At 36.1% G+C, this 21,843-nt stretch overlaps 2 protein-coding genes across 3 annotated transcripts in view; one reads left to right on the forward strand and one right to left on the reverse strand.

Moving 5' to 3' along the window:
* The window catches only part of kidins220a (kinase D-interacting substrate 220a), an 83,557-nt gene extending 66,630 nt beyond the window's left edge, over positions 1 to 16,927 (forward strand). For both annotated transcript variants that reach the window (XM_073826723.1, XM_073826724.1), the window contains 5 exons: positions 2,171 to 2,200; positions 5,583 to 5,720; positions 8,613 to 8,711; positions 11,310 to 11,540; positions 15,304 to 16,927. In XM_073826723.1, the coding sequence (XP_073682824.1) occupies positions 2,171 to 2,200; positions 5,583 to 5,720; positions 8,613 to 8,711; positions 11,310 to 11,540; positions 15,304 to 16,362 (1,557 nt within the window). In that variant the 3' untranslated portion in view covers positions 16,363 to 16,927. The remainder of the gene's footprint in view (positions 1 to 2,170; positions 2,201 to 5,582; positions 5,721 to 8,612; positions 8,712 to 11,309; positions 11,541 to 15,303) is intronic.
* A 2,536-nt stretch (positions 16,928 to 19,463) lies between these two features.
* Positions 19,464 to 21,083, reverse strand: id2a (inhibitor of DNA binding 2a). The gene is made up of 3 exons (XM_073826914.1): positions 20,635 to 21,083; positions 20,400 to 20,460; positions 19,464 to 20,052 (listed from the first exon to the last, which is right to left on the reverse strand). The coding sequence occupies exons 1-2, from the start codon at positions 20,983 to 20,985 to the stop codon at positions 20,404 to 20,406; spliced, it is 408 nt and encodes a 135-aa protein (XP_073683015.1). The 5' UTR covers positions 20,986 to 21,083; the 3' UTR covers positions 19,464 to 20,052; positions 20,400 to 20,403.
* Between the last annotated feature and the right edge of the window lie 760 nt (positions 21,084 to 21,843).

Genomic DNA, 21,843 nt, shown 5'->3' on the forward strand with positions numbered 1-21,843 from the left:
CTTCTGCCTAGTCTGAGGCTCTAAATGCTCTGGTCTGGGTTTTTCATTAAGGCTATCTCAATATTTTGGTGCATTGAGCTTTTCTACTACTCCAATGAGTCACTCAGCCCCTGCCACTAAAAAACAGCCCCACAGCATGAGGCTGCTACCAGCACACATTACTATTGGGATGATACTCTGCAGGTGATGAGCAGTGCCTGGTTTCATTCAAATATGATGCTTGGAATTGAGGTTCATCAGACCACAGAATCTTGTTTCTCACACTCTGTGGGTCCTTTAGATGCTTTTTGCAAATTGTTGTCATGTGTCTTCACTGAGGAGAGGATTGAGTCTTGCCACACCACCATAAAGCCCAGATCAGTGGAGTGTTGCAGTGATGTTTGTCCTTCTGCAAGTTTCTCCCAGAAACTAGAGTGACCATCAGGTTCTTGATCATCACTCTAACCAAAGCCCTTCTCCATCAATTGCTCAGTTTGGCCAGGACGCCAGCTCTAGGAAGAGTCATGGTTGTTTTAGACTTCTTCCATTAAGGGTAATGGAGACTACATGCTTCTGTCAACCTTTAGTGCAGCTGAATTTTTTCCCAGACGTGTGACTTGATGCGATCCTGTCTCTGAGCCCTACAAGCAGTTTTTTTTTTTTTTTTTTGACTTCAGCGCTTTGGTTTTTGTTCTAATATGCATTTTCAGCTGTTAGACATGTGTGCCTTTCCAAATCATGACCATTCAATTGAATTTTCCACAGGTAAACTTCACTCAAAGTGTAGTAACATCTACAAGCAATATAAATGCTCCTGAGCTAAATTTCAACTGTCCCAGATAAGGGTGTTAATACTTATGCAATGGAATCATTTAAGTTTTTTATTTTTAAAACATTTGCAAAGATGTTAAAAACCATTTTTTTTGCTTTGCCATTATGGTGTATGGAGTGTAGAGTGATGTGGGAAAATAGTAATTTAAAGCAGTTTAATCTAAGCCAGCAACATAACAACAAGTGAAAAAAATGAAGGGTACGAATACTTTCGCAAGACACTGTACATTGTTACAAATGTTTTGAACATCCTCTTCTACAAAGAATCCTAACAAAATATTTCCACAAATATATCAAGCATCACAAATGCTTTTCAATATGGATAATAATAAATGTTTCTTGAGCACCAAATCAGCACAGAAGAATCGTGTGGCACTGAAGATTGGAGTAATCCAGCTTTGCCTTCAGAGAAGTAAAATATATTTAAATTGAAAGCAGTTATTGTAAATAGCAATAATATATCACACCGATTCAATCAAATAAACATTTGTTTTACACAATCTTCACTTGATTTATTAGAAACTTTTTTTTTGGCATTTCTGTTGCCAGATCAGCCACAGCTATCTGCTTATGCCACTTGCCAAATATCAGATAATTGAAATCATAATTATCTCAGATTAGACCATTACCGATGCTCACTGACTTATCATTCATCTCAATTTATCATCCCTAAAACTATTTTCTCCAGCATATATTCTCCATTCCTGCACCTCTGTCCTTCTTCCCCATTGTCATTGCCTGAGTCAAGCCCTGCCGTTGGTTTCTCTCCTCATATTCTGCCCTCCTTCCTTCATCTCTGTTGTTTTGCTCTTTCATGCCTCCATCATTTGATCCGCTCTCTGGTCTGTCCCCCCATCGCTGCTTTGTTCTGCGTGGTGTGAAAGGCTGCTGCTATCTGAGGCTGGCTGGATTAGCATCAGCAGTGCTGGGACGGCACGCTGAATGAGGCCGCTCTTATCAGCACAGCGAGCCGCTTCCTTCAGTGAACACGTCTGTTTCCTCCTCCCCGGCCCCTCACGCTAATTACACTCTTATCGCCCGGCTCGAAACGCTCGCCCATCAGGGTGGAGCCGTTTTGGAATTAAACAACTTCTTCTCGGCATGGAGTCGTGAAAAGTCCTCTCAGTTTCTCCCGTTCTCGTTTTACAAGTCTTTTCTGTTCGAGACTCCTTGTTAGTCCATCCTTTCTGCAAAATGTTGATGTTTGATTGACTACTGTGAAATCCGTGCAGGTTGGATGCTGTGAGACAAGCATCTGTTGTAAATACTGTTATTGTGTGTACATTTGATTGATTGCTGATTGAAGCATGTGACCTAACCCCTCCTTTCCTCTCGTCCTCTCTCCTTTTCTCAATCCCAGATTAAATCTCAGCCCTTCAGAATGAAGCAGGTACAAATATTTAAACCCTTCCGTTTTCTTATATTAAATTAACTGTGTTATTTTCAGGGCTTCTGCTCATTTTGGCTTCTTTCGCTTAAAACCAGAACAAAATGAACAGCCAGTTCTGTCATTGTGAAATTTCTGTTCAAATACACTGTGGCCAAAAGTATGTGAACAACCGAACATCACATGCTGTCCAGCTCCAGAAAGGACAATAACAACTTCAGTGCAACCTGTGCGCTACATTTCCTGAAGCCGTATGATGATTTATCTGAAGAACAGATTGAAATTTAAGATGTTGTTTACTTAAGTTTAATTTTGACTTCAACTTGTTTGAACCTGAATGCAAATACAGTTTTAGAGAACATAGGAATATTAGCAGGAACTGTAGATTCAAAGGCTTCTCCTGGTTGACTGATTCCAGTTTTCTGCAGTTTCATCCAATTAGCGCTCAAGGCACTAATTTGCTTTTATTTCTTGTTTTTTTGTTTCATATTAAACATGCCTGCTGCTGATGAATTGGATTTAAGCACAAATATTTTAGGTGAAAACAACTGGTGTCAAGCTTGGCTGAGAATCCACACCACTCATTTGTGAACGAACAAAAAAAAAAAATCATGGACATATTTTATATTTTTTTGGCTGTTCATCACAGTAGTTGTTTCCTGAGCAGACTGACCTAGATATAGATAAAAAGCCCAGTCGTCATTATATGAAGAACATGCTGGTCACACTTTAGTTTGGGGACCAGTTCTTACTATTAACTAACTATTAACTATGACTTTTGCCTCAAACTTCTAATTTGCTGCTTGTTAATAGTTGGTAAGGTAGTTATGTTTAGGTAGAATTAAGGTATCTAAAATATGGTCATGCAGAAGAAGGAATTAATATCTTTTTATTTATTAGTACTAAAATACAGCCAATAAGCTTTTAATATGCATGCTAATAAGCAACTAGTTCACCCAAAATGAAAATTCTGTCAGTAATTACTCACCCTTTGTTCATCTTCAGAACACAAATTAAGATATTTTTTATTAAATCTGAGAGCTTTCTGACTCTGCGTAGACAGCAACTGACACGTTCAAGGCCCGGAAAGGTATTAAAAACATTAGGTGGTTGAACCACTCGTCACATAGACTATTTTAACATAGTCTTTACTTCATTTCTGGGCATTGAACGTTGTAGTTGCATTTGGAACGACATGAGGATGAGTAATTAATGACAGAATTTTCATTTTTGAATGAACTAACATTTTAGTATGTATTCTAATAAGTGGGCAATTTCATGAGAAGTAAATCTATATTACAATATAATGTAACCAAATTTCAGTTATATTATCAAAATAGGATTTTTGAATTAGTTAAGTGGGCTGAGCACAATTACACTATTTAAAATAAAGGTTTCTTAATGGCATGTATTGTTCCATAAAGAACCAAAATAAAGATTCCAAATGGTGATTTTTGCAGTGATGCTATAGAAGATTCAAGAAAGAATGAAAGAAAAGAGTCAAGAAAGAAAGACATCAAGAAAGAAAAAGAATGATAGAAAGAAGTCAAGAAAGAAAGATAAAAAGATAGTCAAGAAAGAACGAGTCAAGAAAAAGAAAGAACGAAATAAACAAAAGAAAGAACGAAAGAAAGAAAGAAAGAAAGAAAAAGAACGATAGAAAGAGGTCAAGCAAGATAGAAAGAGTCAAGAAAATAAAAGTCAAGAAAGAAAGAACCAAAGAAAAAAGTAACAAACGAAAGAAAGAATAAGAACGATAGGTGTCAAAAAATAAAGTGCCAAGAAAGAAAGAACCAAAGAAAGAATGAAAGAAAGAAAAAGAATGATAGGTGTCAAAAAAGAAAGAGTCAAGAAAGAAAGAACCAAAGAAAGAAAAAGAATGATAGGTGTAAAGAAAGATAGTCAAGAAAAAGAATGTTGAAAAAGAAAGAAAGAAAGAAAGAAAGAAAGAAAAAGAACAATAGAAAGAAGTCAAGGAAGAAAGAATTTAAAGGAGTCAAGAAAGAAGTTAAAAAAGAAAGAAAAAGAATGATACAAAGAAATAAAAAAAGAAGTCAAGGAAAAGAGAGTCAAGAATGAATGAATGAACAAAAGAAAATTCAAAAAGTGAAAGAAAGAAGTGAAGAAAGAAAGAAAGAACGAACAAAGAAGTCAAGAAAGAACGAACAAACAAAAGTCAAGAAGTGAAGAATGAAGTCACGAAAGAAAAAATGAAAGTAAAAAATAACAAGAGAAAGAAGTCGAGAAAAAATTCAAGAAAGAAAAAGAATGAAAGAATTCAAGAAAGAAAAAGGACGAAGGAATTCATGAAAGAAAAAGAACGAAAGAAGTCAAGAAAGAAAAAGAATGAAGTCAAGAAAGAAAGAATTAAAGAAAACAAAGAAAGTCAAGAAAAAGGAAGAAGTAAAGAAAGAAAAGAAGTCAAGAATTCAAGAAATAAAAAGAAGTCAAGAAAGAAAGAGTCAAGAAAAAGATAAAGTAAAGAAAGAACAAAAGAAGTGAAGAAAGAAAGACTCTAGGAAAAGAAAAAGTAAAGAAAGAACAAAAGAAGTGAAGAAAGAAAGACTCTAGGAAAAGAAAAAAGTAAAGAAAGAAAGAGTCTAGAAAAAGAAATAAATAAAGAAAGAAATAGTCGAGAAAAAGAAAGAACAAAAGAAGTTAAGAAAGAAAGAAAGAAAGAAAGAAAACCTTTTTTCCACCATAAAGAACCTGATGTGGAATGGAAAGTTTCCATTGATGGTAAAAGTTCTTCATGGAACTTTAGATGCCATTTAAGAAAAAAGATTGTTTAGAGCATTACAAATGTTCTTCACATTAAGAAAAAAGGTGGTTCTTTTAAGAACTGTTTGGTGAAAGGTTCATTGGGGAACCCAACTGGTTCTTCTATGGAATCACTTTTGCAACCTTTATTTTCAAGAGTGTACGTCATACTAGAAGGTCTAATGAGATCAGAATACAAGCCAAAGATTAACCATAACAGCAAAACAAACTGGGTCACCACTGACAATCCAGACCAATTTAAAGATCTTGTGGCTGACACTGTGTCTACTCTTGACAATTACACATTAGTATTTTACATTAAACATACATTTTACTCTCCACAAACTCTTCTAATGATACCTCTCATACATGACCTCAACAGACAGAAATCATTCCATCATGTATCATGTATTGTTCCTTCACCCATAACTGCTCAGAGCTCCTTATTCTGTAATGACATTAGATTACTGCTTTGCTTTTTCTTGAGTTGTACTGATTTTGCATCACATGGCTTTGACCGTGCCTCATGCCTTGCTGTTCCAGATTGCATTATGAACTAATGGAGTGAGTAACTAGTTGTTGTTGTTGTTGTTGTGTGTGTGTGTGTGTGTGTGTGTGTGTGTAGGGCTCTGGTTCTGTGGTTTCTAGTGGAGCTCAGGTCCTCCTCAGTTCTCTGAGCATCGATGGAGTGTGTGAGAAGCTCAGACAGATCCAGGGCCTGGACTCCAGCATGCTGGAGCAGTATATTGGCACAATCAAAAAGGTATGTTCTGGAGAAGTATCATGTTAGGTTCACTGAAAAGCATGCAGTCCATTCAAAGGCTTGGCATGTGATTTTTACTGTGCACGTAATAGGCACTTTCACAGTACACTTTGATTCTTTAAAGCATTTGAGCTGCAAATCTCATGTGTTTTCTGTGACAGCTGTGATATATGTTTGAAAAAGCATTATCGAACAAGAATAACATAGTCATAATTTAAATTAAAGTCATAATTTTCTACATTTTAACAATTTGTTGAAATGATATTCAATATATTACAGTAACACAAATTTGTTACTATTGTTTAATTTAAACCATTTTACTCATTTGACCAAATTTAAAACTACTGTATTTGTTTCCTTATTACAAAAAATGTGACACTGAAATTATGATACCATGGAAATCAGATTATTTGGACTTTTTGCTAATTATGATGGGTAGAAAAGTAAAGAATCAAATTGCATGTTCTCATTGTTTACAACAAACTGTAGTGTTTGTCAAGCTTAGCCTTCAACACTGTTACCTAAATTATTGTAAGATAATTATAACAAATATTTTTCTTTATTTCATAGAAAGTATTTTTGGTCTGGATTTATTATATTATATGTTTTAAAAAATTGATTAATCTTTCAGATCATTCTAATTTGCATATTTGTTTATTTTAAACTATACTGAAAATGGTTGTGCTGCTTAATATATTTGTGGAAACAGTGATAATTTTTTTTTTAGGATGTTTAGACGAATGTAAGGTTTATATGAGCAGCATTTATATGAAAACTTTTCGTAAAAATGTTAGTCTTTATAGAAGCCCGTTTCCACCACTGAATTAAAAAATCCCTATTTTTTCTGAATTGTGAGATATAAACTTGCAATTAAGAGTTATAAAGGCAGAGTTGCGAGACTGCGAAACTTGCAATTCTGAGAAATGAAATTAGAATTGCTACATACAAATGTGGAAAATAAGGAAAAAAGTATTGAAAGTTCATATCTCACAATTCTGACAACTCAGTAAAGTCAGAATTGTGAAGAATTGTCAGAATTAATATAAACTGGCAATTGCAAGAAAAAAAAACTTAGAACTGAGAAATGATACAAACTTACAATTCAGAATTTTTTTTCTCAGAATTTCATGATATAACTTCACCATTCTAACTTTTTTCTCAGTATTGCATGATACAAACTCGTAATTCTGACATTTTTTTCTCACAATTTTGACTTAACTCAAAAGTCAGAATTGTGAGATGTAAACTCTAAACTAAACTAGTTCATGTCACGCAATTCTGACTTTGTAACATGCAGTTGCAAAGTTTGTGACGTTTTTCTCAGAATTGCGAGATATAAATGTAAAATTAAATTTCTTGCAGTTGCAAGAAAAAAAACTGTTTGTCATGCGATTCTGACTTTATAACAAGCAATTGCAAGTTATACAGTCAGTATTGCGAGATATAAAAGTAGAATTCTGACTTTTTTTTCTTAGAATTGCGAGGATATAAACTCGCAATTGCTAGAAAAAAGGAAAAAAGTATTATAGCTTATATCCCACAATTCTGACATAAAATAACTCAGAAGAGTCAGAAAAAAAGTCAGAATTGTGAGATATAAACTCGGAATTCCAAATAAAAAACCTCAAACTTGCAATTCTGAGGTTTTCTTGCAGTTGCGAGTTCATATCTCACAATTTTGTGAATTTTGAAACTTTTTTTCTCAGAATTGCGAAATATAAACTAAACTATAAACTAAAATTCAAAATTCCGAGTTTGTATCAAACAATACTGAAAAAAATAAGTCAGAATGGGGAGTTTGTATCATGGAAATTTTTTGCAAGTTTATATCTCAAAATTCTGACTTAATTCAAACTCACAATTCTGACTTTTTCCTCAGAATTCTGAGTTCGTCACGTAATTCTGACTTAACTCAAAAAAAAAAAAAAAAATCTGAATTGTGAGATAAACTTGCAGTTGCAAGTTTATATATCACAATTTTGAGAAATGATATAAACTCACATTACGACTTTTTTTCTCATTATTGCGTAATAGAAACTCATAATTGTGAGTTGCAAAGTCAGAATTGAGTCAGTTCTAATTCTTTCCTCAGAATTGCATGATATAAACAAAAAAGAATTGCAAGTTTATATCTCACAATTCTGACTTAATTCAAACTCGCAATTCTGACATTTTACTCAGAATTCTGACTTTATAACACCCAATTGTGAGTTTATAACTATTCTGAGGAAACAGTTTTATTCAGTGGTGTAAACTGGCTTGATCAATTTAATGCATCCTTGCAAAATAAAAGTAAAAAAAAATCTTTGATGCCAAACTAACTAGAAATCAACATTTGGCACAAATGAGCAAGAAACGTTTTCTGTTTCTTTTTTTCATGTTTTACAGTTGTTTATTGCTAAAAAATAAAACCAAACAATAGGTTTTGAATACAAAAAATGATTAAATAAAGCAGCTCGTGATGTGATATTTTATCTTCTGAAAGTTTGTCTGTTCGTCTTATGGCTTATTTGTTCATGGAAATACACACATTTCTGAAAGAAAAGTGAAAAACAGGACTAAAACATGGGGTGTGGTAAATTAGTCCATCCTTGTAAATCCATGTTCATCCATTGGAAATGAGCGGTTTTATCAGCTCCATGTGGTGCATACAGAGGTTTCACAATGAGGCCTTTCTTTCCATTGGACAACATCTGAAGGAAGCAATGACATTTCTGATGTCTTCATTAGACATGCATTAGTCAACCTGCCAGCTGTGCTGCATCAGCCCGCATACTTAAAAACCTCTGTTGTGAACTTTGTTTCAACCTTTGACATACTGCTGAGATCAAATTCATCTAAAGTCTGAATGCCATAATGTTCTCCTGTCAAATTCTGTCATCCTTAATGTAGGCCAACGTGAACGGCCGGGTCCTGTCTCAGTGCAACCTTGATGAGCTCAAGAAGGAAATGAACATGAACTTTGGAGACTGGCATCTCTTCAGGTCTATGGTGAGACATCAGCTGACTTGTGATCTTCTGTTCTTTCCTACATGTTCAGAACAGATAACGGTCATCTTTCTGTTTGTGGTTTGTACTGTTTAGCACACAGCTAATCTCTCTATAGTGAAGAAGGCTGGATGGGGTTGAAATAAGGAACACATGTAGCTGTGTTGATCAGATTTCCATTTGCGCTTATACAAACGAATGTTGTGTTGCCAGCAAGCAGGCAGCCATCTGGTCCAAGATGGCTGCTTTCTGGATGAAGGAGGGTTATTGTCAGTGGGAGCTCAGTGTCCACTTGAAGATCTGAATAGCTTGACGTTTACAAGAAAGTAGCATTCTTTAGGCTGGAAACAAGTCCAAATGGAAGGACTCGGGGCTAGTTGTGATATTGGTGTGCTTTAGAGGTTTCATATTGTACTACGGCCATTCAGCGTTTTCACATACATGCCACAGTGAAACGTGATGTATCTATTTATTTATTGCTGTTTTATTTTATCTTAACTGAAGCTAAATATCTCATTAAACTATTAAGACATTACCCAGTGTAAAAATTCAGCAAGGTTGCATTCAGTTGTTCAAAAAGTGGCAGTAAAGACATTTATCATTTAACAGAAGATTTATAGTTCAAATAAATGTTGTTATGTTGAACTTTTTATTTCTCAAAGAATCCCTTAAAAAAGAATTCCACAAAAATATTAAATAGCTCAACTTTCAACACTGATAATTATATGAAATGTTTCTTATAAACTCGCAAATCTGAGAAAAAAAATCACAATTGCCAGATATAAACTCATAAATCTGAGAAAAAAGTTATAATTGCAAGATATAAACTCGCAATTCTGAGAAAAGTCACAATTGTAAGATAAACTAGTAATTCAATGAAAAATGTCACAATTACGAGATATAAACTCGCAAATCTAAGAAAAAAGTAACAGTTGCGAGATATAAATTGAGAATTCTGAGTAAAAAGGTCACAAATGCGAGATATGAACCGGAAATTCTGAGAAAAAAAAGTCTATTGCGATATATGAACTGTCAGTTTTGAGGAAGAAAGTCACAAATGCGAGATATAAACTCGCAAATCTAAGACAAAAAGTCACAATTGCGAGATATAAACTCACAAATCTGAGAAAAAATCACAATTGTGAGATATAAACTGTCAATTCTGAGAAAAAAGTCACAATTGCAAGATATAAACTAGCAATTCTGAGGAAAAAAGTCTATTGCGATATATGCACTGTCAGTTCTGAGGAAGAAAGTCACAAATGCGAGATATAAACTCGCAAATCTAAGACAAAAAGTCACAATTGCGGGATATAAACTCACAAATCTGAGAAAAAAGTCACAATTGCGAGATATAAACTGGCAAGTCTGAAGAAAAAATTCACAAATGCAAAATATACACGGGCAGTTCTGAGAAAAAAGTCACAATTGCGAGATATAAACCGGAAATTCTGAGGAAAAAAAAGTCTATTGCGATATATGAACTGTCAGTTCTGAGGAAGAAAGTCACAAATGCGAGATATAAACTCACAATTCTGAGAAAAACAGTCAATTGTAAAATATAAACTCGTAATTCTTCTGAAAAAATTGTCACTTGTCAGATATAAACTGGCAATTCTGAGGAAAAAAGTAACAATTGGTGAGATATTAACTGGCAATTCTGAGGGGAAAAAAGTCACAAATGCGAGATATAAACTGGCATTTCTAAGAAAAATAGTCAATTGTCAGATATTAACTGGCAATTCTGTGGAAAAAAGTACTACTTGGCGAGATATAAACTGGCAATTCTGAGGGAAAAAAGTCTCAAATGTGAGATATAAACTTGCAATTCTGATACAAAAAGTCACGACTGCGAGATACAAACTCAATTCTGAGACAAGTCATAATTGTGAGATACACTCAATTCTGAGAAAAAAGTCACAATTGAGAGATATAAACTCGTAATTCTGAGGAAAAAAGTAATAATTGGGAGATATAAACTTGCAATTCTGAGAAAAAAGTCACGATTACAAGATATAAACTCACAATTCTGAGAAAAAAGTCACAATTGGGAGATATAAACCAGCAATTTGAAAAAAAAAAAAGTCACGAACGCGAGATGTAAACCCGCAATTCTGAGGAAAAAAAAGTCACACTTGCAATATATAAACAATTCTGAGAAAAAAGTCAATTGTGAGATATAAGCTCAAACTTTTTTGTATCACGCTGTTAAAAGGTTTTTTGTATTACGCAAGAAAAACAAAGTCAGAACTTTGAGATGAAAATGTTGCAATTTCATTTTTAATTTAGTGGCAGCAGGCTTCCATACTAAAGAGTTGTTTTAAATTGTAATATTTCACTATTAGTTTTTACTGTATGTTTGATCAAATAAATACATAGGTGAGCACCTCTTACTAGCCTCAAACTTTTAAATAGTGTTTCTTTTTCTCAATAGTTTTCATGCTATTTGTGTTTAAGAAGTCAAGAACACAGAAATACAGTTTCAGTCTTAATCGTACAGGAGCAGGCATTGAATTTTTTGCTCAACTCAATACCACTGTAATGACTGAAATTCACTCTTGCTGTTGAATCCATTCAAACATTGCTGTATTTGTGCTGTAGGTTCTAGAGCAGCGTCATGTGGAGAACCAGCTGCTGAATGATGAATCGGGAGCATGCAGCGAGCAAGGCAGCAGCGTGTTGACTCAACTCGAACCTCAGAGACCCTCTGAAGCACCACAAGAAGTGACCATCAACCCGGAAAACTTTGCGTACAGCCTCAACCTAAGCTTTGAAGAGCTCAGCGGTGTAGGGCTGGAGGAGCCCGCCAGACAACACAATGCCCACTGGCTGGTGCGTGGTACTGCTGTGCACACAAACACATTCAGCACTCAAGTACAGCCTATAGATAAACACAGGTGCACACCATGAGAAAATGGTCTAATTATATACATAGAAGCTAATGCAAACATATGCACACGTTGTGCCTTTTTAACCAAACATTTTCTTTGCTGTTGCATTTTGTTGCTATAGAGGCAGCTTCTGCTTTTCAGTAGTCTCTCATCAACATGAAAATAGCATGTGGTTTGCTGGGTGACAAACGAAGTGTTTTCTGACCTGGATGGGCAGAGGAAGTGAAGAGCTGACCACACACGTTAGCTCTCTATCACACAGAGATAGCTATTTCTGCACTCATCTGTTAACACTTGGCAAGGTGTTGCAACACAAGCAAAGAGCTAATGGTTTAGATTAGCATCATGGAAGTTGGTGGTGAACACAGACATTGGGTGCGTCTCATTTCGCATACCTCTGCACTATTTTTGTAGCCCAAGTAGTGTGTTCACACTGAAAAATGCAGTGAAGCCTAGTTCATTGTGGGTAGCCGAGGGATGTACTTCTTTGAAAGAAAAGATGGAGTGTGGATGTAAAGGAAGGGGTGGGGCTAAATGTGCTAAAGCTATGTACAACAAAACATTTCCTATAAATGGAAGATGCTATATGATCTATATAGTAAAAAAAGTGTTCCATTTGAGACTAGTTGGCCTTCTGAAATTCACTCATTTTAATTTGGAGCACAATTATTATCTCTCTAAAGGAATACTATCATGTTTCTGGAACCCTGCATAACTTTTCATGGAACACACTGAAATACTTATTCCAAGTCTTCTGAAGCCTTGTATGAAAAACAGTCATAGAAATTCTTGAATGAACATGCCAAGTTTAAACATCTGGAAGTAGAACAAAGTGTTAAATTGACTTTCTTTAAATCCCTAGATCGTTTTTAAATCGAATTGTGTTGAATGTGATGAAACAAGACTGTGTACTGTGAAATAATAGCGAGAAACATCATTCTGTTTAGTTCCTGTTTAGTTAGTGGGCTGCATGCAAAAACAAACATACAACGTGACCTGTGTCGTCTGATTTGCCAACAAATTATTCTAATGAGCTGCTGCTTTTAAAGGGAGAGTTCACACAAAATGAAAAATCTGTCATTATTTACTCACCCTCATGTCATTCCAAAATTGTAAGTCCTTCATTCATCTTCATCAGAATTTAGAAGTTAAGTTCAGTTCTGAGAGAAAAAAAGATTGATGTGTTCTCACAATTGTGAGCATTTCTGAAAAAAAGTCAATATTTTAAGTTTATATCTCACAACTCACCTTTTTTTTTGTTTGTTTTAACAATGAGATACTTATTCCAAGTCTTCTGAAGCCTTGAACTAAAACCAGTTAAAGAAATTCTTGAATAAACATGCCAAGTTTAAACATTTGGAAGTAAAAACAAAGTGTTAAATTGACTTTCTTTAAATCCCTAGATCGTTTTCTTTTTTTTTAATAGAATTGTTGAATGTGATGAAATAAGACGGTACTGTGAAAAGAAAAGTCTTGGTCTGTTTAGTTCCTCATAGGCTGCATGCAAAAACAATCATACAATGTGACCTACAGTATGTAGTCAGATTTGCCAACAAATTACCTAATGAGCTGCGTCTTTTAAAGTGAGAGTTCACCCAAATATGAAAATTCTGTCATTAATTACTCACCCTCGTGTTGTTCCAAGCCCGTAAGACCTTTGTTTATCTTCAGAACACAAATTAAGATATTTTTGATGAACTCTGAGAGCTTTCTGACCCAGCATAGACAGCAATGTAACCGACACAGTTAAGGCCAGAAAGGTAGCAAGGACATCGATAAAAAGTCCATGTGACATCAGTGGTTCAACCTTAAAAAACAAGAATATTTTTGTGTGCAAAGAACACAAAATAACGACTTTATTCACCAATTCCTTCTCTTTCAGTGCTGTCAAAGGTACCGACTACTGAAATAAAAAAAATGTGACGATACCAGCATTTCCCGTGAACATTTTGAGCAGATGTATTAGGGATCTGCTAATAGACTTTTAAATGCTCCAGTTTGTATCTGTGCAAGCGATGATCAATGTAGCCAATCACAGATATATCTGTTGAGCGCATGAACAGAATTGCCAATCAGAGATGTTTAATAATCTGCTATGTTTAAGAAGTGCTAGTGGGAAAGGGTGGTATCGTCACATTTTTAGAATTTCAGTACCGACTGGTACTAAAGTCGGTACTTTTGACAACACTATTCTCTTCCAGGTCAGTCTTTAACACACGTTCACGAGAGTGCATGCGAGTATGTGAGAATGTGTGTCAAAGACTGAAAAGGAAGAGAATAGCGTTGTCAAAAGTACCGACTTTAGAACCAGTCGGTACTGAAATTCTAAAAATGTGACGATACCACCCTTTCCCACTAGCACTTCTTAAACATAGCAGATTCTTAAACATCTCTGATTGGCAATTCTGTTCATGCGCTCAACAGATATGTCTGTGTGTTATTGAACGTAGTCATCAGGGCCCAAGCACCGATGGTGCGAGGACCCTATTGAAATTGCTCCTATTCTTCTTCTTCTTCTACTCCAAAATGAATCGCAATGCCTTAACATGCCTGAAAAATCATGAAAATTTGCACACACGCCAAAACTGGTGAAAATTTACATCTGAAATAGGTTTCAGAAGTGGGTGTGGCAAAATGGCTCAATAGTGCCACCTACAAAATTTCAACAAAGTGCCCCTTGAGCTATATTTCACATACATGTACGAAATTCGGTAGACACGTGTAACACACCAATACCTACAAAAAAGTCTCTGGTACGAAATCCCGAACCCAACAGGACGTCTGTTATTTAGAATTTTCTCAGCAAGTTTTGTGCCATTTTTGCTAATTTCAGGCATTGTATTTAAACAAACTCCTCGTAGAGATTTAAACAGATCAACAGCAAATTTCAGCAGTCTAATCTTAAGCCCTTTGTGACGTTAAATTGCAAAGATCTTGAGTTTTTGATATGAATCCTGGTCTAAACATATATTTAAGGCCAGTATTCTGTTATAATCATAGCGCCACCTGCTGGCAACAGGAAATGACTTGTTTTACACTAACTTAAACGTGCAATGTCCCATCTGCATTAAACTCACATGTTTGGTAAGAGTCTTGGCCTGAAGACATCTAAAGGCCAATATTCAGTTATAATCACAGCGCCACCTGTTGGCAACAGGATATGTCATGCTTTTGCAACTCAAACATACCATGTTGAATCTGGTAGCAGGAAGTTTGGCACATATAAATGACTTAGACAAATGTCTTTTATATTTACCACTTTAAATGCATATTGCCCACCGTTCACCATTTTCCTAAAGCCACCAGGTGGCGGTGAGCCTGGGTGCAAGGGACCGTTCAACGCTGCTTGCAGCTTTCATTTTTTTTTTTTTTTGCGCTCAAAACATAGTCTCATAAGTTCATAAAATTACGGTTGAAACACAGATGTCACATGAACTATTTCAACAATGTCTTTACTACTTTTCTGGGCCTTGAACCTGGTGGTATCATTGCTGTCTATGTAGGGTCTGAAAGCTCTCAGATTTCATCAGAAATGTCTTAATTTGTGTTCACAGTCCTGTGAAATCCTATTTGAAAACTTCAGTGAACAACCTAGTATGTAAGAGGGTTTGGATAAACTATTGCTTGAACTGCTTTGTTGTGTGTTTGCACACATTCTCTCACATAATACTGTCTAAATTAATTGACCTGATCTTCTCCTTTAGGTCAACACTCACCGTACGCCAAGCATATCCAGCCTGAACTCTCAGGAATCATCCAACGACATCTGCAAGCTGACCGACAAGCAGCAAGCTGAGTATCACAATGCTTACCAGGAGTACATCTCTCAAATGTCCCAACTGGAGGTTTCTGCTGCTGGCCGAGAGAGTCCTGCTCAAGCCCAGTTCCTCACAGCCAAATCTGAGGAGAAGACTAAGGAAGGTGAACAAGATGGACGCAAACCCTTTTCTAAAAAGGGCTCCAAACCTGCAGACACTATAGTGGACTTCTCTTCCGTCCCAGACGGCAGTCTTCTAGACCCCATTACAGAGGAGGATGAGAAGTCAGAGCATGGTTCTGCAACTAAAAACCCACCCAGGCGCAAGACTAAAGGACAGGGACCGTCTTACCACAGCATACCGAGTGATGAAGAAGATTCAGGCGAGGAGGAGACAGACGCCACCCCACTGCTAAGAGAGGAACCCTGGGCTGCTGAACCAGACCTAGGACTCTTAGCTAAAGGAAAGAGCTTCATCTCAGACATCATGCTGGATAAGAAGTCATCCGACTCTGGAGTGAGGTCTAGCAGGAGTTCATCTGACCACTCGCTGCAAGACGAGGAGAGCGAAGCTGCCCAGGAGAAGGAGAACAAGTCAGAAGAGAAGAAAGATGAGGAGGGCCATCTGATCGAGCTGGTTCTTGAGAGCCCGGTTAAGAAGCGAGTGTTACCGAACAGGCTGAGTAACCTTCAAGACGAGGCCGTGGCTCGGATGTCCATCTGCTCGGATGCTCCATCTGACAGCAGTACCCCTGAGGAGAGCTGGCCCACTTCAGCCATGAGCAACCTCAACTGCTCACCCGACAATACTGCGATCAACAACAACATCAACAACAGCACCCAGCAGGAGACGCCCGACTCCACCGACTGCCCCACGATCATTATACGACCAGGATCCAGCACCGAAACCACCACGCTGGCCAACCAGAACCTGCGTGAAGTCCACCGGAAGAGGTCCACCGGTCCCGCTACCGACGCTGCTGAGGAACGAGAGAGTGTCCTGTGAGCCTAACAAGGTTTCTTTAATTGACGAAGGGCAAATTAGTGTTAAAAAGTCTAACAACTGCAAAGGTTCAGAGTTGACACTAATTAAAAATGACCCTTCACTGTTTCTCAATCAGTATTTCTGACTAGTTTTCCATTCAAAAATATTTGAAGGTCCATAAAACAAGAAATTAAATGGTTAAATAAGTTATAATAAATCTATAATATTTAAGCATGAAATTAGAAAACCTATCACATAAAACATGGTAATGTAAAACCTAAAATGTATACTTTTTTTCAAACTACAAGTAAATTCATTAGGTAACCAACAATGAAAAAACTTTTTTTTAAATTATCTTGTGCTCATCAAGGTTGCATTTACTTGATCAAAAATAGAGAAAAAAACTGTAAATATTATTAGTTTAAAAATAATGTTTTTTTTTTTTTTTAATTTAAGAGATTTTAAAATATAATGTATTCCTGTGATGCAGAGCTGAATTTTTATCAGCCATTCTTAAGTGTCAGGTGATCCTTTTATTATAAATTTTGGAAACAGTTGTACTGCTTATATTTATCCAAACTTTGATTTTTTTTGGGGGGGGGGGGGGGGGTCTTTAATGAATAAAAAGTAAAAAAACAAGAAAAGAAAACTTTTGCTATCACTTTTTATCAATTTAACACATCCTTGGTGAATAAATGTATTAATTTCTTTCAAAAAAGAAAAGAAAAAGACCTTTTAACATTTTATTTATGGAAGAATCTTAAAAAAATGTTCCAACTAAATATTAAGCAGTTTTCAACATTGATAACAAATCAGAATATTAAGAACTATGTGACTAATAAAGACTAATAATAATGCTGAAAAGTTAGAATTGCATAACAGGAATAAATTACATTTTAAAATATATTCACATAGAAAACTGTTATTTTACATAGAAATAATATTTCACAATATTATTATTTTTTTTCCCTGAAGTTTTAATCAAATAAATGCAACCTTGATGAGCAAAAATCAGGATATATTAAAAAACTGTCTTTCAGTGTTAGTTTATTTTACCAAATGCACTTATTAAACGAATTAAAAACAAATATCTGGAAATATTCTTTATTATATTATCTTGTTTTATCCATAAATGTATCTTATTTTAAGGACATTTAGATATCTTTAATTGGAAAACAAAACCAAAATACTGATTAAAATGATGTAGTGTAGAAGTGTGAGAAATGTCATTGTTGCTGTTTTTGGAGTGGTGCTAAAAAAGCAATAAACGGAGGCTGTGAAGCTGTTCGTAGTTTCTGATTTGTTTAGTGCAAATCCTGTTATTTCATGCTCCGTTGCTGACATTAAAGATCTAGTGTAGGTTGGTCCACAATATTCAAATCCATCAAGTAGAGTGGGGATTTAACCACATAGAGTTAGCGCTGGTGTTGTTGCTGTGATCGGTGATGTGAAAGCTGTTATTTATTTGTGATTGAACGCCCGCTTCACAGTCAGGTCATCCTTGTAGTTTGAATTCTGCCTTGTAGTGTTTTAGACGAGTGAATCTGTTTGTGATCAGTGTTACGTCAAGAGAGAAAACAAGAAATGATAGAGGTTTCGTAAGGCATGATGTGTGTGTATGAGTATCCTGGATGTTTTCTCACATTAATAAACCTCTTTTCCAACTGTTTGAATATGAGTGATTGTGTCATTGAAATAAATGCCACAAAACCAGTCATAAGGGTCAGTTTTTGGAAACTGAGATTTATACATCATCTGAAAGCTGAATAAATAAGCTTCCGTTGATATATGGTTTGTTTGGATAGGACATTATTTGGTGGAGACACAACTCTTTGAAAATCCGGAATCTGAGGATGCATAAAAATCTAAATATTGAGAAAATTGCCTTTAAAGTTGTTCAAATTAAGTTGTTAGCAATGCATATTACAAATCAAAAATTACGTTTTGATATATTAATGGTAGGAAATTTACAAAAGATCTTAATTAAATGAAATGATTTTTGTCATAAAAGAAAAATAGATCATTTTGACCCATACAATGTGTTTTTGGCTATTGCTACAATAGTTTTGGGGTCCAGGGTCACATTTTTACATTTTGAAGTTAATCTCTGTTAAACTTGAGCTTTATTTGTTAGTGTGTGCTGATGGATTGGACACTGAAATTGTAAAATTTTATTTTAAAATCACATACTTTTACGTATTTTGATTGACTTTCCAATCATTTCCCCTATAAATCATAAAACTACCAAAAGAATGTCTATTGTTTTTCTTCTGAGGTGAAGTCTGGCCACCAGCAGGTGGCGCACTCTTCATATCAAGAACACTAATAGAGGTTTAGACTGCATTTAAGGTTCAACCTTTAATTCTTAAATGTACACTTTGCGGACACATATGAAATAAAGAAAAGCACATACCATTATTATTTTTTTCTGTAGTTGAATAGTTTCCTAAAATTACATCCCTCAAAATGACTTCCTTCAGATGCATGCATCACTTACTATAAATTAAATCCATTTTTTAATATCTGATATGCTACGTTGAAAATTTATCAACTTTATTCACAAAATGTTAGTCCAGGGAACTTGGTGCACAATTCTGAATCATTTCAGAGTAGCTGAAGCAGTAAAAAATTGATTATAGTGAAAATCACTTTCCGGGTCTCTGATTTATTCCTTCGTGCTCATTAAGGGGCCGTCTAAAAACCTACACATAATTATTTTACAAGTTGAATCAAACAAATCAAAAGCTCATGCACTGATTTAACTGCCGTACACAGATTATACGAACGAGAAAACCTGTGGATACAGTGACGATTAATGTTCGACTTCCAAACACCTTTAAGTAATGAGTTTCACCACACAGGAAGTAAGAAAAGGAGGTCAATCGCATGAAAAACTGCTAGGTTGTATGATTTGTGGATGGTTACATATTAAGAAAAAGCAGTTTTTCCACTACGGACTGAAATGAATGTCAAAGATCGATTCAGGTTCTTGTCAGTACTGGTGAATGTACTTGAGTGAAGGGTCAGTGACATGCTTTTGAATCCTGGATATAAACGGCAAGGTCAATATACAGCACAACACTGGCGGATTGACATTTTTACACAAGCATAACAGACCAGCGTCAAATAAAGCATTTGATTTATTTTGTATAAAAAAAAAAAAAAGGTACGATTTACAATATTACTTTTATAAAAAGTCTCAGCATACAGCATAACACTTTGCAGATACTGACAGTCCAATTTCTGCAACTATACAAGATAAAACTCTGAGAGAGTTCACAAGGTTTCATCATATCATTTTCAACGTCCAGTCCTTCATGTGCCAAAAGAATTGACAAAAACAGACTTAAACTTTGTACAGTAACTAACCACGTCTTCTCCTATTCACACGGTCTTCACGAAAAAAAGGTAAGACTTCTTCTCAATGCAGAGAAAAGGTTCCTTGTGAGCAATTTACAGGTTTCCCTCCCGTTTTCAGGGAATATAGTGCTTCTTCCTCTTGAAGAAAGGACCAAATAAGTCTTTTTAGAAGATAAATAATCAATGTCCGAACTTATAACACATCACATGGATTGTCCTTTTAGAAGCAAAAAAAGTCTCTTGATTCAATTACAGGAAAGAAAACAACAAAAAAAGCTCCAGACTGAGAACAGAAATCGGAGGAAAAGCCAGTTCCCAGGTCCTGTGTGTTCTTGTGTCTTAACCAAACACCTGCAAAAGATTGAGAAAGAGGCGCATTTAGAGAATGCAAACAGGGCAGAGATCCGGACAGCCTGGCGCCAGAGAGGAAGCCGCAGTTTGAACATTTAACCAAACACTCAGAGACTGAGCAAAACCCTGGGCTCCAGATGTACACCAGCTCAACTTCTGCCTTGCATTTCAGCCTCCGCTGATGCTTTATTACACACTTTATACAACTTTACAGACTATGTGACACAATGCTCCTTAACAAATTTGATTAGAAGCTCTACAAATTAAACACTACTCTGACTAAATCCAATTTTTTCTAGCATTATAATACAAGGCTCATTAAAAACAGTGTGTTCAAGAGCATTTACCTGATTAACGGTAAAGTGTCCTGCTGTCCTCTGTGATCAAGTCTGATTGAAACTCGGGTGTCTAAAGGGACAAAAAAACAGCATATTATTATCATCATCAAGTCCAGTTATTTGCAGTCAAACTTGCACATAAATATGCAACAAATCAACGTAGCTGCACCATACGCATTAATAACACGTTTAAAAATTCACATGCAGATAAACAGATTCGGAATTCTTTATAAAGAGCATTCACCTGTAATGAAAGGATGCTGATGTCTGTGTTGAGTGTTGTCAGGGGTGTTCTGGATGTCCCCTGCCCTGCTCTCGGGTGATGCAGGCTGGTGATTGCCGAATTCGAGTCAAGTGCGATCTGCAGGTCCAGAATATAGTCGATGACATGTTGGAGGATTTCCATTTTGCTCACGTTTTTGTTCTGCGGGATACTCGGCACCAGTTCCTTCAGTTTGGAGTAGCAGTCGTTCATGTTGTACAGCAGGCTTAGGGGATCGTCCACGGGGGTCTTGCTCCGTGAGATTCCCAGACTGTGCTCCGTCACATTCGCACTGCTTTTCCGGAAAGACCTGACTGGGCTTATTGCCTTCATGTCGACACCTCTGTACGAAACGGTTTCGTTGGAAGAATAGCTTTTTGTTTTCGAGATTTCCTCTTTGCACTGGGCTGTTGAAGCAAACGCAGTGGATTAGCGAGCTGTCATCGCTGTATATATACCCAGCTGGGTGGGTTGTTCACTCGCTGGTTTGGCTCGCGCTGATTGGTGCGAATAGTCCCGTCAGTCAGAGCCTTCGCGCAACGTTATTGGTCGCCGTGCTGAGCGTTCTAAACCCTCCCATTTCTTCCGCGTTCTTAACCAGTGAAAGCGCGTGTTTAGGGTGGCGCTGACTGCCTTCAGCTTCCACGGATAATTTCTCAAATCAGTGTGTACCTGTTTCCGATCAAGAGAATTAGTGACTTGCAAGTATATGGTTGTTTTCACGCATTTTCCGCCTTTGTTTCTGGTGTAACAGTTAAAAACAAGCTGGCATTATGAGTTAGGCTCCCATTACAATAGCCTACATCATAAGTATTTAATAGGTAAGGTATATTTGAAAATACCATTCAGCTATGAAACTATGAAACCTAGTGCATTTAACCATTAAAGGCAAAAGCTGAACATATCTCCAACACATATTATTATTATTTTTTTCCTATGTGAACACTGAAAATAATCAGCATTTACCTCTAGGTCAGTGGCATTATCATGGCATGCTGCCACTGTTAGATAAAGATGACAAGTTGATGCCAGCATTTTTTACACCAAGTCACTTGACCTTACTTTCAGATGTTCTTTCTTTTTCTTAGATGTGTGCCTGCTGTCCTTCCTTCAGGACATAGAAAACATTTTTAAAACCCATTGAAGTTAAAAACCAAAGCTTTTGAGCTGGCGTTCTTTATAGTGTTTGCT

This window comes from Garra rufa, chromosome 21 (assembly GCF_049309525.1).
Source record: "Garra rufa chromosome 21, GarRuf1.0, whole genome shotgun sequence".
NCBI classification, from domain to species: domain Eukaryota; kingdom Metazoa; phylum Chordata; class Actinopteri; order Cypriniformes; family Cyprinidae; genus Garra; species Garra rufa.

What these genes read in the sequence shown, in the direction of transcription:
- id2a (XM_073826914.1), bottom strand. Translation starts at nt 20,985, where the DNA reads ATGAAGGCAATAAGCCCAGTCAGGTCTTTCCGGAAAAGCAGTGCGAAT. An exon ending in TCAGCATCCTTTCATTACAG is followed by an intron (nt 20,461 to 20,634) that starts GTGAATGCTCTT and finishes TTGTCCCTTTAG; the next exon opens with ACACCCGAGTTTCAATCAGA.